The sequence below is a fragment of the Bombina bombina genome, chromosome 3 (genome assembly GCF_027579735.1).
Source record: "Bombina bombina isolate aBomBom1 chromosome 3, aBomBom1.pri, whole genome shotgun sequence".
Taxonomy (NCBI): domain Eukaryota; kingdom Metazoa; phylum Chordata; class Amphibia; order Anura; family Bombinatoridae; genus Bombina; species Bombina bombina.
The window spans coordinates 178378227-178400107 of NC_069501.1; the positions used below are offsets into that span (position 1 = coordinate 178378227).

The 21881-nt window shown below is 33.9% G+C and overlaps 1 protein-coding gene across 1 annotated transcript in view; it reads left to right on the top strand.

Moving 5' to 3' along the window:
* Positions 1–21881, top strand: part of EPHA3 (EPH receptor A3) — a 519256-nt gene that overhangs the window by 55373 nt on the left and 442002 nt on the right. The window contains exon 2 of the mRNA XM_053706037.1: positions 1459–1523. Within this exon, the coding sequence (XP_053562012.1) occupies positions 1459–1523 (65 nt within the window). The remainder of the gene's footprint in view (positions 1–1458; positions 1524–21881) is intronic.

Here is a 21881-nt window from a genome sequence, read left to right on the forward strand (position 1 = left end):
ATTCCTGTGGTCTGAATCATCTTAGAAAAGGGGAGGCACAATGTGTTAAACCTTTTCATTTGAAAGAAATATACATTAAAGGACCACTAAAGTCAAAATTAAACTTTCATGATTCAAATATTGCACACAATTTAAAAAAATCTTTCTAATTTACATCCGTTATCTAAATATGCACAATCTTTTTATATGCACACTCTCTGAGACACCAGCTTCTACCGAGTAAGTGCAAGATTCACAAAATAAACATACATGAATTTTGTGATTGGCTGATGGCTGTCACATGATGTAGTGGGAAGGAAAATAAAACTAACTTTAAAAAACTACTAATCATGTGAAATTCAAACCAAGTGCTTTTTAATTTTATTTTGTATGCATTTATTGATTAAGCTAATCTACTGTGTTTAGGGGTCATTTAAAGGCGCTAATGTTTTTTAATTCACCTTTCTTTACAATTATATGTTTTCATTTATAATAGATCTATCATTAGAGTTTAGCCATATTGGTATTTATTTATCCTTTTCAGCAGCAAATTAAAGATCTAAAGAAAGATCATCCTACTTATAAATGACATTAGATAATTAAGTGCTGCAGGTTTTAATGCCACACACAATTTTCTGAAATAATAAAACAGTGTAAGAGACTTTTATGTCCCTTTAAGGTCTTTGAGCAAAAATAAAATTAAAAAAAATATATATATATTATATATATGTATATATATATATTATTATATATATATATATATATATATATATATATATATATATATATATATATATATATAAATGAAATATAGTTATAAATACTTAAATAATTTAACTTGCTATATTTACAACAATAATTTGTAGCAGCTGGTTAAACATAATTGGCCATTCTTGGTATATTGTAAATTGTTTAGGAGAATAATTTGTAAATAGATCATAAGTTTATACTAAGTAGTACTATGCGGTTGATATTTTAGTCTCTTGTTTATGTTCATAATGAAAGGATTAAAAAGAAACAGATTTTAATGGACGATATGAATCACTTGGACCTTAGTGTGCTAGAATAGATTATAATATGCTATGGACTACTTTAGACAATTAAACTTGTTAAATTGCACATGGAATGATCATTTAAATATGGTTTACTATCCAGGGTTCTAAGATGTACAATAGACAGAAAAGCTTACTTTATCTAATTACTGGTTTTGAGTTATATCTGTAAATAATTAAGACAAAGATTCATTGCTAAGGCAGGCTGGTTGTTTATTTTTGAAATTGTTAGCCTCCTTTGTGGTCCTGTTGTTTCAAAGCAAATTTGAAACTTTGAAATTTGAAACAAATGATCTGAGTTATGTTCTGATCCACAACAGCACCTGAAAAAATGATGCCCTTTGTAGGATTACAAATAAACATGTCTTTAAGGTTAACTGGACACAGGCAAATGTCTCATTCCTTTTTATTTTACCTTCTTTTCTAGTTAATCTTCTGGATTCAAAAGCAATTCAGGGGGAGCTGGGCTGGATTTCCTACCCATCACATGGGGTGAGTTTACTAGACTGTGAAATGGAAAAGTGCAGTTTCAGAACAAAATACACTACTTATCCACTGTTTCCTCTTCATGGTACATTGCAGAATTGCTTATTCTTTACTGAATGTCAAAAAAGCAAAATGTTAGTTGCAATACAGGAAAGTGTTTAGCTGTTTATTGCTAAAATTAATGCATGTGATCTGGGGAAAACATTATAGAATGTAATATAAAACCACTGTTTTTAAAATTACATCTTTATCTGGTAAGATCAATATTTTCACTATTTTCGTACACTACAAATGTATCATTCTGCATTGTTTTATGTGTGAATGTATTTTTAGTTTTCTATTTTCTTCTCTCTCTTATAAAATACAGATCTCCATTTCTCTAATGATATGATTGTTAAAGGGACATGAAACCTAAAAAATTTCTTTCATGATTCGGATAGAGAATACAATTTTAAACGACTTTCTAATTTACTTCTATTATATAATTTGTTTCATTCTATTGGTATCATTTGTGAAAGGAGCAGCAATGCACTACTGGTTTCTAACGGAACACATAGGTGAGCCAATGACAATCGGTATATATATGCAGCCACCAATCAGCAGCTAGAACCTAGGTTCTTTGCTGCTCCTGAGCTTGTCAAGATAAAACTTTCAGCAAAGGATAACAAGAGAAGGAACCACATTAAATAATAGAAATAAACTGGAAAGTTGTTTAAAATTATATTCTCTATCTGAATCACAAAAGAAAATGTGGGTTTCATGTCCCTTTAAGTGTTCATTGATGTGTGACCCCTTATCTTGTCACAATATGTTGTTTTTTTTATGTTCATGTTACACAATTGTTCCATAACGTTGGCTGTTGATTAAAAAAAAGTTTACTAATTAAAAAAAAAAGTTCAAAAGTTTACATCAATTTTTTTTTTTTACTTTAATAAAATAATATAAATCCACTCATACTGGCAGAATTTCCTCAGTCTACAACTGGAGGTTCACTGGGAAAAATCAGACAGTTGAAAGATGGGGATCTTTGTACTCTTATTAAAATTGGGCTGCAATTTCACACCACCAAAGCAGAAGGATCAGGACAGCTGTGATTTTGTTTTCTCCAGCCTTAACTACATACTTGGCAGTTGACCTAAAATTGTGAGATATGTCTATCTCGCTCTAAATATGCCAGCCATATAATGCCAATTCTTAGAACCCTTTGGCTGCCATGGGAGGGAATTCAGCCCTCTTTGTCAAATAAGGGTGTGATTGTGTTATTGTGTAAAAATACAGCTGCTCTAATTAGTTAGAGTTGTATTATTATTATTATTATTATTATTATTATCATCTTTATATTATTATCACAATTATACATATTATACAAAGCCCCTGCAAATGGGGTTAAACACATAACTTAAGTTGTTTTCAGGAGCTAAAATAAGTTGTTGATTATAAGCAGGACATGAATGGCAAGGCAATCAGGAGAGGGGTTTATGCATATAGCTATCAATCACCACCTGTGTGATGCTCTGAACCTGCATAGCTGGTACAAGCATTTAATTATAATACAATTATCTAAGGAATTGTACAATTTTATTATTAAAACTCAATGCTCCTTTAAAAAAATCATTTGATTTGGCAGTAATATTAAATTGCATAACCTTAAAGGGACTTTCCAGCCCAAAAATAGAATCCACAGGGAGGCATTCCAGTTTTGTATAGAAGAATTTTTGCAAAAATGCTTCTAATAAAATCTATAGCTGTTTCAAGAGTGTATTTAAGTATGCTCCATGCATTAGCATTTGAAACGCAGCACTTGCTCATAGAGCCTAAGGCGTTTGTACCATCTGGTAATTACTAATTTGGTAATTGTTGACATGATACAAGTCCTACTGGCGCTCTAAGCCGCTGCAGTATATAAACTGCTGGTGCACTGAGAATATCTAGCTATGCTTTACATGCATGTGCAGAGAAAAATGCTAACGCTAAAATAGTGATAACTTTTACTACACACATTTTTGCTAATACATGTATATTGCAAATATGTTTCTATTCAAAGATGTAATTCATAGATGTACAGTTCAATTTTTGACCGGAATATCCCTTTAAGCCAACACAACCTGGAAGTGGGATTCCAAACAACGTATAATTAAAAAAAAAAAGCATAATACAGTAAGTACATATTCTGTATTTGTTGTCTGAATTTTAGGCTACTGAGTCAGTAAGGGGGTTAAAACAGCGTGATTATGAGGGATGACACTATTTTCTTCTTTCTCATTAAATGTATCCGAACACAGCCAACGTAATTCTATCTGTCCTCTCACCATGAGTGCTTTATATCACAGGTACTTAATATATCTGTCATCATTGTGTCTGATTCTCTTGGCACACCTCATAGTTGACAGCATGCCAAACCTTCTGAAATAGCATTGTCTATTCTATGAATCATTATTTTCTGTAAAAAAAAAAAAAAAAAGTGAAGACCAAACGTTGAATTCTAGACGGCAATAAAATGTTTGAAAAGTACTTAAAGGAAGATGAAAGGCAATAAGAAGCTTCCATGTGCATCTAACATTTTATTTGCCCATATAAAAATGTATACATTTTAACATGGTTTGAAATAGTAAAAACAGAATACGATTCTAATTTATGGGTATTTCAAAATGGAGACATTCATAAGACGTTAGTAAAATATGTTTTATATAGCAGTGTCAGAACCCCCCACAAATTATAGCACAAATCAACTAACTGCAATCACAATGATTTTTTAACTAGATTATAACTAGATTACTATACATTTCAAATAAAGCTCTCAGAGATTCATAAAAATGATACTGTTATAGAAATAAATATCAAATTCAAATTAAGCTGCTTAGTCATAAAATACTCATCCTGGAAAATATTTCTATAGCCATAACATACTGAAAACCCCTTAAAATCTCTGTAGGTATTAAAAATAAGTCTATTTAATTTAGAATTCCATATTTCTGTTCATCTTTTTATACTTCAAAGACTAAACTATATTCTTCTGGCAATGATTAAGTGTTGTATTCTATTGATCTTTGGTTAAATTTGCCACATCAGCTGAAGATATCAAAAGCAAAATATGACAAAGCCGTAGGCAGCGCTGTAGAAAAAAAAAGTCCAACTAAATCTGTTCCCCCCCCCCCAGTTCCGTGGGCCACAAAATGAAAATTCTAAATTTTCTTTGTGAATTAATTTAGCTTCTACTGAGCTAAAAGGTGTTAAACATTTAAATACAGGGTTTGTAAGTTATTCTGCAAATAATTACATAGTACATTTAGTGTAAGCAAATTGAACTATGTCAGTGCTGAAACTCTTTTACATTGTAATGTTAAAACTTTAGTAACTAATTTCCCAATATACGGCTTTAAATAAATTTGCTTTCTTCCTTTCTGCTTAATTTATAAGGCAATATATTTCACCCTTCCCTCTCACATTGAGCTGTACCTCTGCTTGTCTTTTACTTTCTGTACAGTATTTTGACCATGTTCACACTAGCGCCGTGCTAGTGATGTCACAAGATCTGATTGGCTTAGACAGCTAAGACTAAGTACTAATTCTTTGCATATTTGACCAGAGCATATGTAAGCATGAAGATTATACCCATGTATGGTGTAAGATGTAAGCAACATACAATTATACTGGGTGGTAATAGAAAAGAAGTGTGCATGCCTGAAACTTTAGGAACCATTTCTCCAGTATACAGTCAGATAGCAAGATAGATAAAGATAGAGAGAGAGATAAAGGGCTCACTCATGCATTCACAATGTAATATATGGGGCCTAAAGAGAGAGATACCACAAACGAAATAGACAGACAGACTGATAGATGATAGATAGATAGATAGATAGATAGATAGATAGATAGATAGATAGATAGATAGAGAGATAGATAGATAGATAGATAGACAGATAGATAGATAGGTAGATAGAAATATAGATAAAGAGAAAGCTAAAAAGAGAGATATAGATAGACAGATAGATAGATAGATAGATAGATAGATAGATACAAAGAGGTAAAAGAGAGAAAGAAAGAGAGATAGATAGATAGAGAGATTTAAAGTCAGATTATTCTAACATTTGTTTGAAAAGCACAGTCTGTACCTGTTTGTTAATAGTGGAAGACAGCTGGAACTGATACAGAAATTCCACATCCTGTGATTTTAAATTAAAACCATCAAGAAACAATCAACACAATCTTCATGGAACAATTCAGTTACTTTTTTGTCCATAAGGAATTTCAGTTGTTTATGAGAAGGAGCCAAATTATCTAGCGGAAAGCTAATTGTTATAAAATAGACTAATAGCATTTAATCCAGTACATGAGCTGTACATTTAGTAATTCATCATACAGGAAGCAGTATCAGTGCTAACAAAAACCCTTCAGCCCAGACGGCCTCAGTAAAGATGTCCTAAATGCAAGTCTATTTGTAAAACTATATATCTTACAAAAAAATATGTTGCCATTTCAAAACTTTCAAAATTACAGAATTCATAAAGATTTATAACCAGTGAATTATAATATTTGGAGCCTATATTTAATGTAACTTTCAATTCTTGATAAATAGAATGTGTTTCACTGTGAATAATGCTGACATCACAAAAACACATTTAAAACTTAAAATGTGAATGAGTGCATTTTGCAATATACAACCATTCAGTGAAAGCTATTAGTTATCATCTGTGTTTAACCCTTTGAGTGCTAATGACGGCTCTGAGCCGTCACAGAGTTTCCCACTCTGGTGCTAATGATGGCTCAGAGCCATCACTAGCACTCTCCCACCTTGAGGGAGATCTGGGGGCTCCCACCCGCTCCTACCCCATCGATCATGCCTGTAGAGTGACAGGCATCGCCGGGGCTTCCCATTTTGCGTTGTGACGTCATTCGCAATAACGTGATGAAGTCACTGCGCAACTTTAGTTATACTTAATAATGTTAAGTATAGGAGCAGGGGGGCATGCTGCTTAGAAGCCTGTATCTCAGGCATCTAAGCAGCTACAGACCCCCAAGACCCACCATTGGAAAGGTAATCGCATAACCTGTACTGTACTGGTGCAAAGGTCCTCACAGGATATGTGCGTATGCTGCCAAAAAACAGTATTAACTTTTCCTAGAAGTATTTTTTGCTAATGGAAGTAGATTGCAAAAAGTTAAAAACAAACTAACAAACAATAATACAGAACATTGTAGCCTATACTCATTTTTCTTGCCATCTAGTATTTTAGTATCACACAGTAACCAGGGTGCTCTAGCTGCATCTTACTCAGTGGTGTTCTTCAGCGCTAGCACTTGATGACAGCTTAGTAAGTCGTCTGGTGGAGGAATACTCCTGTTCAGGGGTAAACTTCCAAAAGTAGAGTCACAGCATATATCAAAAATAGAAATCTTTATTTCAACTTGATTAAAATCATACAGGTAAAGAAGGGGTCCCCCCAAGAAAAAAGTACAAAGGGGGTCTCTGCCCCTACTGCGGCAGATTCGTTTCAGACTACAAACTTGTTTACTGATACCTAGTAGGGCCAGGCTTAACCTTTTAAAATGTATGTGAGCAATTAATCTGAGAAAAATGAACACCTTGGTAACAGGATTACTATAACAAAGATTTTCAAACAACCACATATATACATTTAAGAATATAGCATATAATAGCTATATGTTTAATATATAACTACAAAATATGTCTCATAAGCTTAAAGTACTTACTGTATATATAGTACATCAATACTAATCCATAGACATTAGTATGTTTGCATAATAATGTAAATATTATTTAAACCAATACTCTAAGAAAACAATGCATTAAAGGTATACTAAACCCATTTTTTTTCTTTAATGATGCAGATAGAGCAGGCAATTTTAAGCAACTTTTTATTTTACTCCTATTATAATTTTTTTCGTTCTCTTGATATCTTTATTTCAAAAAGCAGGAATGAAAGCTTAGCAGCCAGCACATTTTTGGTTCAGCACACTGGATAGCGCTTGCTGATTGGTGTCTACAGTTAGCCACCAATCAGCAAGCACTACCCAGGTGCTGAACCTAAAATGGGCCGGCTATAAGATTTCATTCCTGCTTTTGAAATACAGATACCAAGGGCTCCATGTACGAAGCAGCGAATGCTGCTCCGGAGCCCTTGTGGGGCAGGTTCGCATATGCAAGCCTGCTTCCCGCAATGTAAGAAGCAGCGGTCATTAGACCGCTGCTTCTTACACCCTACGCCACCTCTGAGGTGGCGAGGGAAAATCACAGAGAGCTCACTCGCGGTGATTGACAGCCCCTTCAGTCGCACGATTGGTCGTGCGAATGAAGGGGCGGGCATTACACACTCCGATGAGTGTGTAATGATACATACGGGCAAGCGGATCAACAGATCCGATGCCCATGTGTAGCAAAGGCAGACGGAAAGCTTTGTGAGTTGAGAAGCTGTCCGCCCACCGCTTAGTACATGGAGCCCCAAGAGAACAAAGAAAAATTGATAATTGGAGTAAATGAGAAAGTTGCTTAAAATGACATGCTCTATTCGAATCATGAAGGAAAAAATTGGGTTTAATATTCCTTTAATTATTACATTTCCATATAAATAACAAAAATTGTGGCTGACATGTTTTTAAATGGAAAATCTAAAAGACTTCCATTTCATCCAATTGTTTTCTCCCTCTCCACCTCTAGGGCCTTTGGGTATGGAATCAATACCCTGTATTCTCAGCAATGAACTATCTGACATATGTAACTTATGGACATGTTTAGCAATCCAATACCCTGTCTCTTATAGTTCGCTTGTCTCTTACAGTTCACTTTGTTCTACCTGTATACTGTTTATTGCATCTCATACATGTTAGCACACAAATCACATCGGTGGTATAAGCAGATGATACATATATTTAAAGCGGCATGAATCCCAAAGATTTTCTTTCATTATTCAAATACAGCATACAATTTTAAACAACTTTTCAATTTACTTCTATTATCAAATTTGCTTCAGTCTCTTGGTATCCTTTGTTGAAGGAGCTGTAATGCTCTACTGGGAGATAGCTGGAAGCCAGTGACAAGAGGCATATATGGGCAGCCACCAATCAGCAGCTTCTGAGCCTACCTAGGTATACTTTTCAACAAAGGATCCAAAGAGAATGAAACAAATTAGATAATAGAATTAAATTGAAATGTTTAAAATGGTATGCCCTGTCTGAATCATGAAAGAAACATTTTTGGTTTCATGTCCCTTTATTAGCATTTTCTTTTTTTGGAGCTTGGAACTTTAACATCCCCACCTGAATAATGTGTGAGCTAGTTTTACATTTAAATCACCCTTTCCTTTTTGTTAATCACATGGTGTAGTGTTTTGAATTGTAGGTAACAGCGGCGGACAATATATTCTGAATAGTTTTTACTTTTCCTGAAACAAATTTACATCCCTTTTGTACCGTATTAGAAAGACTGGGCCATTGTATAACTTTTAATCAAGCTGGAATAACGTTTTTTTCTAATTTGAATACACGCTGTTACGCTACTTTTGGAAGCGGTGTGAGAAAGATTTCTTCTTCTATTTTCTTTGTAAGTTAGATCTGAATATTGTGTTATTCTACTTCCCAAAAGAAAGTGAAATGCTTTATACTGGATTCTGAACACTTATCCTGCAACATCCTTCACAGTGATTTATTGATCAGTGTTGGAGCTCATTTTTTATCTGTCCCTAACTGACTATGGCAAAAGAGCTAAGATAGACATATTCAAGAGGCTTTTCAAATTATATATTCCTCAGACTTAAAAAAAAATATTGTTCGCTAACAAAATGACAGTTTTAAAGGCTTTTAAAACATTTATTTTGTAGGTAGATATTTTTAATGACGTGTTTAATTGCTGATGTATAAAAGATTGCTTTCATTTCTGTGCAAATGTATTGCAACATTACTTCTCATATTTGAAATGTGCTAATTTGCTGTTCAAATTTGGCTTCATATTTATTTTCCTTTAAGACTGCTGCAAACCATTTAAGGGTAAGAAAGTTGGATAGGGCTGTTTGGGGTCACTTTGAGAGAAAGTACTATATGATGACTACTGGTAAAACAATTGTTCTGTAAAATTTGTAAACAGCATTTTATTGGTGTTCAGTTCTGTAATCATTTCCATGTGCAGCTGAGGCAAATCTATGTCAATTCAGTTTGTATTTCTGATTTACATTTTACCAGAAACGTTTAAATTAGAACGAAACACAAGAATGTTCTTTTTTTTATTTAAGTAGTTCTTTCCTTTTTACAGTCTACTTCTAATTGATGCCTTTTGTACTATTTTGTGTGATCACTCCTTTTCTTCTTGTAAAATAAAGCATTATTTGTTTTTTTAGCAGAAGTAAATGAATTCCTTAAGGCTGATGTTTTGATGTATCTCTATCCAACAACCACATACCATCCAACAAAGAAAAATATATCTATTGGTTCTACTATGTTTCTCACAATCTCATGCTGATTATCTGTTGAAAGTTCATATCTCTGTTTTTCTCATAACTGCAGAGTTTAAAATGATCAGAAAAAAATGAGTCCACTCTTCTCTGAAACTACTGACGAAAGTTAAAGGGGAATAAAAGTGCAAACATAATATGATCTAATAAGTTAACCTCTGTAAATAGGTTAAACACATAGTTAAAGTTATCTTAAATGCAGCAATTCTATACTTGGAGCTAGCTGACCTGTTAAGCCAATGAAAAGAGGCATATATGTGTAGCCACCAATCACCAGCTTTGTCCTGGTAGTGCATTACTTCTCCTGAGCATGCCTAGGTATGCATTTTAGCAAAGGATACCAAGCAGATGAAGTACATTTGATAATAAAAGTATCTTGAAAAGTCTCTTAAAATGGGCTAAGCTCTATCTCTCCCACCCCCACTGTGAGGCTTATTTCCAGTGCAGTCTCCTGTTTACATATATTTTCTACAGAGAATACAGCTATATTCATATTTTCAATATAGATGGAAGTTTAAGCAGGTCAAAGCAGCTTATTCAAATAACAAAATAAAAGTAATTGAGTAATTTGTAAAAACAAAATAAAAAAATGCACCCAGAAGGTAAAATAGATAAATGGGAAAACATTAAAGAGAGACTAAATCCAGATTTTTTTTTCTTTCATGATTTAGAAAGAGTGTGCAATTTTAAACAACTTTCTAATTTACTTCTATTATCTAATTTGCATAATTCTCTTGATATCCTTTGTTGAAAAGTATATCTAAATAGGCTCAGTAGCTGCTGATTGGTGGCTGGACATAGATGCCTCATGTGATTGGCTCACCCATGTGCATTGCTATTTCGTCAACAAAGGATATCTAAAGAATGAAGCAAATTAATGTAAGCAAATTGGAATGTTCATGAAAGAAAAAATGGGGGTTTCATGACCCTGCAAATGGGGGAAAATAACCCAATGTCTCCTTTTCTCCAGCTTTGCTCCTAAATCCTGTAGCCCAGAGTCTATGGATTTTTGTATTAACGTGCAGTGTACATATCTGTTAGTTAGGCACCTGGATTCAACCAAATGGTAAGCAAAGAAAACAAGACACAAAATCCATCAACATTTTCACACCTGATTTACTCTGTTTTGCTTTTTGTGTGTGTGGGAAATATATAAATCATGTTCCTTAAAATGCTGGCTATTATTTTGTTCACATGGGAAAGTATTTCTTCTAAAAGAGAATTTCTTTTGTTTTCTTGTATATTAGATTATTTTGCTACAACCATCCTAATATTAAACAAATCTTCATGAAAATATATTTTTCTCTGATTGGAACTAAGAAGACAAAACAAATTGATGTTTTATTATGTAATACTTTACAATCATAAAAGTGTCTTCTCTTTAAAGGGAATATAATTGCAGATAGCCATGATCCATCTATAATAATTTTTTGACATACAAGATGCATCAACATCTATACTGTTGTTGGCGAATCTTCCCTAGAGCGTATAGAATTTTAAGTTGAACAGTTCTGCAGTACAAATTCATGACTGCACATGCCTGTGCAGTGACTAAGCTTTCTACACCAGACAGATTGATAAATTGAGACCTTTATTTCCTTCTGTTTGCTGGAATTTTGTTTAATACTGTTCAGTGATACAATTCCACAAACTAACCATTTGTGAATACCACTGCAAATGGTAAAAAAGAGCAAGTGCTTAGTCTTCTTTGACAAGGTGTTATAAAATATATGCAAGCAAAATCTGTCCTATTTGCTTTTTCTTATTGATGATATACACAATTTAACCTCTGTCCTCTGGCATGCTACCTATAAGGCACATTTATGTCAGGCAAACAAAAAACTGTTCAAGTAGCCGAAGTCTTAGTATTACACAGATTTTTATTTGTATAGATATTTGTGAAACTTGGAAACGTACTATTACAGTCAATAATGCATTAATGATTGTTTTTTAAACGTTTCCCATTATCTGCGAATCTAAAATTCCCTCATAAATTTGTCTTGTTAGCTTGATGTACTGTATATGCCTCCATTATTTCATTTTTAAATATAAATACACACAAATGCACACACACATACAGTATAAATATACACACACAGTATATATATATACATGTAGGCAAACTTGGGTATGAAATTCACTTAATAGAACTGCCGCACACAATGCATTTTTATTAAAATATGTATGGTAATTTTGTTGCCTATATATATATATATATATATATATATATATATATATATATATATATATATATATATATATATATATATATTATAAGGTATTTGTAGAGCGCCACCAGATTCCGCATCGCTATATATATATATATAAATCTAGTGGTAGTTTTTTATGTTTATATCATACACATCTTGTTAATTAAGGCGGACAATATCTGAACGCTAATATTTCAGTACAAGTATTAAAGGACATAAATAAAGCTCAGGAAAACCTAATTTGATAAATGTTTCCGCGGACTAAATATTTAAGCTCTTTAGAGTAGAAGTAAATTATAGGTTTATCTAAACGTTTTTTCCAATGCTTGTGTGGTTGTACTGCAACTGATTAGTTGCGGTATCTCAATGGTGGAAGCAATCTCCAGACAAATAGGCAACTCATTGCATTTTCCCTATTTGTGTTAAAAATGTGAAATGACTTATTTCATTATTTGTGCGATCGATCATTTTTTAATTTGTGAAATATATTGGTGTAGGTTGGGTTTCATTTTTCCAGTGGTTTAAAGAAATGTGCTTCAGCTGTTTTTCCAGAACAGTAAGTCAAATTTGCATCTCGGGATAGCAGTGCCTATTTCCCAGCCTTAACTCGTTTGCTTTGAAGTACCATCTTATCCCTTGTGGGTAGGATTTTGTATTCTTCTTAGTGTGTCAGCACAAATGTAGACCATTTGTGGAAAGTTATCCGAGTGAGCATATTGGATCTCTTCAATGTTGAAGCCTTTTGGGTTCAAAATTAAATTTAAAAAGCTTTACACTGAAAGAGGAGCTTGCTTGTAAATTATTGTAGGTACAACATTATAATTACTATAAAATAATATGTATTATAATTGTTAGGGACATTACTGAGCAGCAATTAGAATACTTGCCTGCCTTTGATTTAACCCCTTGGCTGGAATTTATCTGTATTTAAATGAATATGGTCTGGCAGCTAGGAAGTTAATTAGTTTTATGTTATAGTGTTTCAGCAACAAATCTAAACTATACACAATATAATATTATATTCTGACTGTGCTCTTATATTTATGATTTATGAAACTGTATAACTACATGTTCTTGGAAGTCACTGCAAGAACATATAATTTTTCCCTTCTGTACTATTGATAGCAAGTATTTCCCTTTGGTATAAAAGTAAGGAAAACATTATAGTTTGGCTTCAAAAGTAGTAATAGTAGATATACAGATATGCCCTTCTGCATTCTGTCTTTTAATATTTTAATTTCTTGACTGTGTGGGTGGGCTAATTATTAGCATATTTTTAGAAATATAAGTAAATGGTTATTAGAAATAAGTAATGTGTTACTAATATTCTTAACCCAGTAACCTTAGCTAACAATAGTGTTTTACTGGCATTCTAAGGTCTAAGTCTAAATTCTCATTGTAGAGAAGCTTTCTGCTTTAACTTTCCACTTTAAGGCTAACTTGTATTTTAATTTTGTGAAGAGCATCAACTGCATTCTGTACAATAAATGTTTTTAGTTTAAATGAATTTCACACCATGATACTTAAATCCAGTGTTAGCGTCCCCTGAAATGATCAGTGTCTTGACTCCCTTGATCTGTTTAAAGTGGTAGCACATTTGTCTAGGTCTTAAATAGAAGATTGCATTCTAATTAAATGATGTCACTTTGCCAGCAGCTGTCTACAAAGTACAATATAGCAAACTTCTAAAATAAATGAAATGTTGTGAGAAATATAATAGTATCATTTTATCTGGTTCACAATATTAGATGCCCCAAAGCGTTCCATTTTATTTAAGTTTGAATATGTAAATGTCTATTTCAAAACCTATTATGATTTAAATTTGCTCCTCAAACAAAAAGTCGCTAGAGTGTCTTTGTTACTGTAACTCATTACAACTATTTCTAGAACTGATTTTAAAGAGGTGGCCAGCGCATCATTTTTACAATGCCATATAAGCAGTTATGTCACAATATAAAGCTATACAACAATTTTTTACAGTTCTAACATAAGCATTTGGAAAAGAAAAAAACATTTTCGAAATGTTTGCATTTTTTAATATGGCTGCCATACCATATGACCTATACTTTCAACACGAACACATGTAACTCTATGTGATAATATATGGTTATACAGCAAATTTCACAGCTTAAACATAAGTGGTTGGAAAGAAAACACATTTTCGAAACTTTCACGTAAACAAATATGGCTGCCACAGCTTGTGACTAATTCCTTCAACATGAACAACTGTGAATCTAGGTCACAATATTATGTTATACAGCAAGTTTCACAGTCCTAACATAAGCGGTTGCAGAGAAAATAGATTTTCGAACTTTTTGCATAAAACAAAATGGCTGCCAGATCATATAATATACCGCCTCCATATTATGCACATATTATCACCATAGCTGTCAATAAACATGGCAAAAATAAAGCATTTTTGTAAAACGTTTTTTGTTTTATTATTAATTTGAAAATATCGTTAAGCATTTTTGAACAATTCAAAATGGCTGCCAAACTACATGACCTATCAACTTCTCTTGAACAAATCTGAATGTTAGTCATAAGATAACTCTATAAACAAAATTTCAAGTCTGTCCCATAAGCGGTTTCGGAGAAGATTTTTGTAGTTTTTAAAAACAGCGTATACGAAACAAAATGGCCGCCACACAGTGTATGGCTTTCATATTGCACACACTAATGCTCACCATAGACCTCAATTTGCAAAAGTTTCATGAAAATTTGCAAAAGTTTCATGAAAATTTGCAAATGTTTTATTTCACAAAGGCGACTGCGCAGTGCAAATTTTAACTGCAATATTGTCTTTGAAGGTTATTACTATGTGTAATCATGTGTCTATTACACTTTAATATTGTTAAATAATGTAAAACTAATGCATAAAGTGAAAATTTACGCAATTAAATGTCGATAAAAAGGTTAATGTCTCACAGCAGCCATGTTGATTATGGAAAAATCGCAGTTTAAATAAACTTGGTAGAGGACCTTGCAAGGAGCATATGTGCAAAATTGCGCATCATTGCACTAAGCGGTTTAAGAGAAGAAGATGTTTGAATATTTTCGCAAAATCCAAGATGGCTGCCACATCATGTGACCAAGGCACTTCTCTTGAGCAATAGCAATTTTAGGTCATAGTATCACTAAGCACAGCAAGTTTCAAAGTTGTAACATAAGCAGTTCCAGAGCTAAAGATTTTTAAGCATTTGTCGAAATTTGTCGCAAAAAGCAATATGGCTGCCAGAGCATGTGACCTATGAGTTCAATTTAGCATGAGATGTAGCACAGCAATAGGCTGTACCAGCATACCTGATTTTAAGAGCTTTGCAAAAACAGTTAAGCAGTTATGGGCAATTCTTCAGGAGAAGAAGGTAAGTATTTGTAAAATTCGGTGCAATGTAAACTTTCTTGAATGAAAGGGCCCCTGTTTTTAATATTTTTTTTAAAAAATCGGGCACTTTATCATGAAAGTTGACTTTCACTTTAAGGAAATCTTGTTCCATTTAGGAAACATTCTAATTATTAGCAATAACCATTTTGATACAAATACTAGCTATCTAATCAATGAGACTGAACTCAGAACTAATAAGAAACCGATACATATAGATTAACCTAAATACACTATTTTTTGGTATCTCTTTACAGTTTGTTTTCCTTACTTATGCTTTTCTTTTATAGAGTTTCACTGAAGCTTAACCTCACATTAATAGCATTTTTGGCAAATCCCTTTGGCCTAAAGTTAACATATGAATTCCACTGCGCGATTAGACATAATTCCAGACAGCATGGTGAATTGATATCGAAGTTTTATGTAGAAAGCCTAAATTACTGGTGAGGGACTTTGCGGCTAACCATTTATATGACAATTTTTAGAATAAGCATTTTATATTTACAAGAATATTTTAGGATGTTTACATTTTTCTTTAAAATGTCCAACCAGTTAGGCTAAAGTACATGACTCATTACATGAGTGTCTACTGCATTAATCACTTGAGCATGTTTAAATGTAATAAAAAATACATTAAGTTTGATAGAATATATATATATATTTATATAATATATATATATATATATATATATATATATATATATATATATATATATATAAAATTTATATATATATAATTTGTATATATATATATATATATATATATATATATATATATATATATATATATATATATATATACACAGTATATATAAACAAATATCCACAATGTCTGGATTTAGACCATGAAGATATATTTATTAGGTACGTTTTGGGGAACAAGACACCCCTTTCTCATATACTCAAATATATATTATGGGCATGTACGTATTTATGGTAAGTGGGACTGATGTAGAAGGAATGAGGAAAAGAAAGAGAGACAAAAAAATGAAAGAAAGAAAGAGAAAGATTATTTTTTTTTAGAAAGTATTAAAAGTTTTATGTGTATATAAGTTATAAACATGTATGTATTCATGATTCAAATAATTGATGAATAAGAAAAAATATAGAACATTTTTCTATTAAAAAATATTATTATCAAATATGAAAGTCTATTTTTTATTAGTATAAATTAATTATATTCACTCTTAAAATAAGCTAGTCTTTTAACATGATGGGAAACATGGCATCATTAACCCCTTTGCTCCTAAGCTTTTTTCACATTCTTGTTCTAAGATTATTTTGAGCTTTTTGTGCTGCTTACATTTAAACACAATTTTCATATATGTATGAAGCAGATTCTACATGTAAAATTATTATATTTTATTGCAGGTGATAAGGCTGCAACAAAACACTATGGGGCCTAGTTATCAAGCCGTCAACCTCAAATACGCTGGAATTCCGCAGCGTATTTGTGGCGAGGCTAATTCGCCTTAGTTATCAAAGGCTCGAGACCGGCAAAAGTAGAATTTTGTGACGTAAACTTCGATCCGCCGGACTCAGTCCGACACAGATCGATTCTTACGTCACTCCAGATGTTCCGCACACAAGTGCGGCACAATCTCACTACTTTTGCCAGTTATCAAATGACTAGCAGGTACGCTCGGCACTTTTATGGCCCAGCGTACCTGGTTTTCAAACCGCCACCCCTAGAGGCGGCGGATCCCATAGGAATCAATGGGAGTCTGACCATAGCGAAAGTACAAGTTCGCTGTTGCCAGACATCCCATTGATTTCTATGGGAGATGTCTACACCTAACACCCTAACATGTACCCCGAGTCTAAACGCCCCTAATCTGCCCCACCTACACCGCCGCAACTAAATAAAGTTATTACCCCCTAAACCGCCGCTCCCGGAGCCCACCGCAAGCTACTCTATACATATTAACCCCTAAACCGCCGCTCCCGGAGCCCACTGCAACTATAATAAATGTATTAACCCCTAAACCGCCGCTCCCTGAACCCGCCGCAACCTATATTAAACTTATTAACCCCTAATCTGCCCCCCCTACACCGTCGCCACCTATAATACATTTATTAACCCCTATCCTGCCCCCCACTACGCCGCCGCCACTGTAATAAAATTATTAACCCCTAAACCTAAGTCTAACCCTAACCCTAACACCCCCCTAACTTAAATATTAATTAAATAAATCTAAATAATATTTCTATTATTAACTAAGTTAATCCTATTTAAAACTAAATACTTACCTTTAAAATAAACCCTAATATAGCTACAATATAAATAATAATTATATTGTAGCTATCTTAGGATTTATTTTTATTTTACAGGCAAATTTCAATTTATTTTAACTAGGTACAAAAGCTATTAAATAGTTATTAACTATTTAATAGCTTACCTAGATAAAATAAAGACAAATTTACCTGTAAAATAAATCCTAACCTAAGTTACAATTACACCTAACACTACACTATACTTTAATAAATTATTCCTATTTAAAACTAAATACTTACCTGTAAAATAAACCCTAATATAGCTACAATATAAATAATAATTATATTGTAGCTATCTTAGGATTTATATTTATTTTACAGGTAACTTTGTATTTATTTCAGCTAGTTAGAATAGTTATTAAATAGTTATTAACTATTTAATAACTACCTAGCTAAAAGAAATACAAAATTACCTGTAAAATAAATCCTAACCTAAGTTACAATTAAACCTAATACTACACTATCATTAAATTAATTAAATAAACTACCTACAAATAACTACAATTAAATACAATTACATAAACTAACTAAAGTACAAAAAATAAAAAAAGCTAAGTTACAAAAAATAAAAAAATAAGTTACAAACATTTTAAAAATATTACAACAATTTTAAGCTACTTACACCTAATCTAAGCCCCCTAATAAAATAACAAACCCCCCCAAAATAAAAAAATGCCCTACCCTATTCTAAATTAAATAAAGTTCAAAGCTCTTTTACCTTACCAGCCCTTAAAAGGGCCATTTGTGGGGGCATGCCCCAAAAAGTTCAGCTCTTTTGCCTGTAAAAGAAAAATACAACCCCCCCCCAACATTAAAACCCACCACCCACATACCCCTAATCTAACCCAAACCCCCCTTACGAAAACCTAACACTAATCCCCTGAAGATCATCCTACCTTGAGTCGTCTTCACTCAGTCGAGCAGCGATGGAACCGAAGTGGACATCCGGAGCGGAAGAAGTTAATCCTCCAAGCGGCGCTGAAGAAATCTTCCATCCGATGAAGTCATCATCCAGGCGGCGCTGAAGAAGTCTTCGATCCGGGCGATGTCATCTTCCAAGAGGCGCTGAAGAGGTCTTCTATCCGGGCGATGTCATCTTCCAAGCCGGGTCTTGAATCTTCCTCCCGCTGACGCGGAACATCCTTCTTCACCGACGGACTACGACGAATGAAGGCTCCATCAGCCAATCAGATTTTTCCTACCTTAATTCCGATTGGCTGATAGAATCCTATCAGCCAATCGGAATTGAGGGGACGCCATCTTGGATGACGTCCCTTAAAGGAGCCTTCATTCATCGTAGTCCGTCGGTGAAGAAGGATGTTCCGCGTCGGCGGGAGGAAGATTCAAGACCCGGCTTGGAAGATGACATCGCCCGGATAGAAGACCTCTTCAGCGCCTCTTGGAAGATGACATCGCCCGGATCGAAGACTTCTTCAGCGCCGCCTGGATGATGACTTCATCGGATGGAAGATTTCTTCAGCGCCACTTGGAGGATTAACTTCTTCCGCTCCGGATGTCCACTTCGGTTCCATCGCTGCTGAAGACGACTCAAGGTAGGATGATCTTCAGGGGATTAGTGTTAGGTTTTTGTAAGGGGGGTTTGGGTTAGATTAGGGGTATGTGGGTGGTGGGTTTTAATGTTGGGGGGGTTGCATTTTTCTTTTACAGGCAAAAGAGCTGAACTTTTTGGGGCATGCCCCCACAAATGGCCCTTTTAAGGGCTGGTAAGGTAAAAGAGCGTTGAACTTTATTTAATTTAGAATAGGGTAGGGCATTTTTTTATTTTGGGGGGGGTTTGTTATTTTATTAGGGGGCTTAGATTAGGTGTAATTAGCTTAAAATTGTTGTAATATTTTTAAAATGTTTGTAACTTATTTTTTTATTTTTTGTACTTTAGTTAGTTTATGTAATTGTATTTAATTGTAGTTATTTGTAGGTAGTTTATTTAATTAATTTAATGATAGTGTAGTATTAGGTTTAATTGTAACTTAGGTTAGGATTTATTTTACAGGTAATTTTGTATTTCTTTTAGCTAGGTAGTTATTAAATAGTTAATAACTATTTAATAGCTTTTGTACCTAGTTAAAATAAATTGAAATTTGCCTGTAAAATAAAAATAAATCTTAAGATAGCTACAATATAATTATTATTTATATTGTAGCTATATTAGGGTTTATTTTAAAGGTAAGTATTTAGTTTTAAATAGGATTAACTTAGTTAATAATAGAAATATTATTTAGATTTATTTAATTAATATTTAAGTTAGGGGGGCGTTAGGGTTAGACTTAGGTTTAGGGGTTAATAATTTTATTACAGTGGCGGCGGTGTAGTGGGGGGCAGGATAGGGGTTAATAAATTTATTATAGGTGACGGCGGTGTAGGGGGGGCAGGATAGGGGTTAATAGGTTTAATATAGGTTGCGGCGGGTTCAGGGAGCGTCGGTTTAGGGGTTAAACAATTTATTTAGTTGCGGCGAGGTGCGGAATCAGCAGGATAGGGGTTAATAATTTTATTATAGAGGGCGACGGTATAGGGGGGGCAGGATAGGGGTTACTAGGTATACTGTAGGTGGCAGCGGTGTCCGGGAGCGGCGGTTTAGGGGTAAATACATTTATCAGAGTTGCGGCAGGGTCTAGGAGCGGCGGTTTAGGGGTTAATACATTTATAAGACTTGCGGCAGGGTCTAGGAGCGGCGGTTTAGGGGTTAGTAACTTTATTTAGTTGCGGGGGGCTCCGGGGGCGCCGGTATAAGGGGTAGAACAGTGTAGTTTAGTGTGAGTGCTTAGTGACAGGCTAGCAAGAAAGCTGTCAAACAGCCGAAGAGCAGCGAGATCGGATGAGTGATAACTCTCACAGTCCGCTGCTCATCGCCCCACGGCTTTTTGACAGCTTTATTTGATAACTTAGGCGAACGTATTCAAGGTCCGCGGCGGCGAAGGTAGGCGAGCTTAGGCGGGCGTATTGGGCCGGCGAAGGCAGAAAAGTAGACGGCTTGATAACTACCCCCCTATGTTTTTGTTATGATTTTAGTAATTTACATTGAAAATAGCCAGATGTTACTGTGAACACCTTACTAAGGGCCAGATTACAAGTGGAGCTCGATCGTTAACTGAGCTAGAATAAGCTTTTTGTGCACGTCAGGTTCTGCTCGTATTTCAATTTGAAAGTAAACTTTTTTCGCTCATGCTCTAACCCGACACGAGTTAAAAGCTGAACTTACAAAATTGTGCGCGATAACCTATTCCCCTATAGAAGTCAATGGAGCAAAAAAAGTGGAAAAAAAGATTAACACCCAACTCGCTCGCAAACTTGATCGTTTATTCTCAAGTGTGCTAACCCGACATGAAAATATGAATATCTCACATTCCAATATTCTTCACATAGAAGAATATGTTCTATTTATTTATAAATACACATTTATATATATATATATAGGATGGTATTTTGGTATAATATGTATCTATACCTATATATTATTTTATTATTATTATACTTTACAGGGAGTGCAGAATTATTAGGCAAGTTGTATTTTTGAGGATTAATTTTATTATTGAACAACAACCATGTTCTCAATGAACCCAAAAAACTCATTAATATCAAAGCTGAATAGTTTTGGAAGTAGTTTTTAGTTTGTTTTTAGTTTTAGCTATTTTAGGGGGATATCGGTGTGTGCAGGTGACTATTACTGTGCATAATTATTAGGCAACTTAACAAAAAACAAATATATACCCATTTCAATTATTTATTTTTACCAGTGAAACCAATATAACATCTCAACATTCACAAATATACATTTCTGACATTCAAAAACAAAACAAAAACAAATCAGTGACCAATATAGCCACCTTTCTTTGCAAGGACACTCAAAAGCCTGCCATCCATGGATTCTGTCAGTGTTTTGATCTGTTCACAATCAACATTGCGTGCAGCAGCAACCACAGCCTCCCAGACACTGTTCAGAGAGGTGTACTGTTTTCCCTCCTTGTAAATCTCACATTTGATGATGGACCACAGGTTCTCAATGGGGTTCAGATCA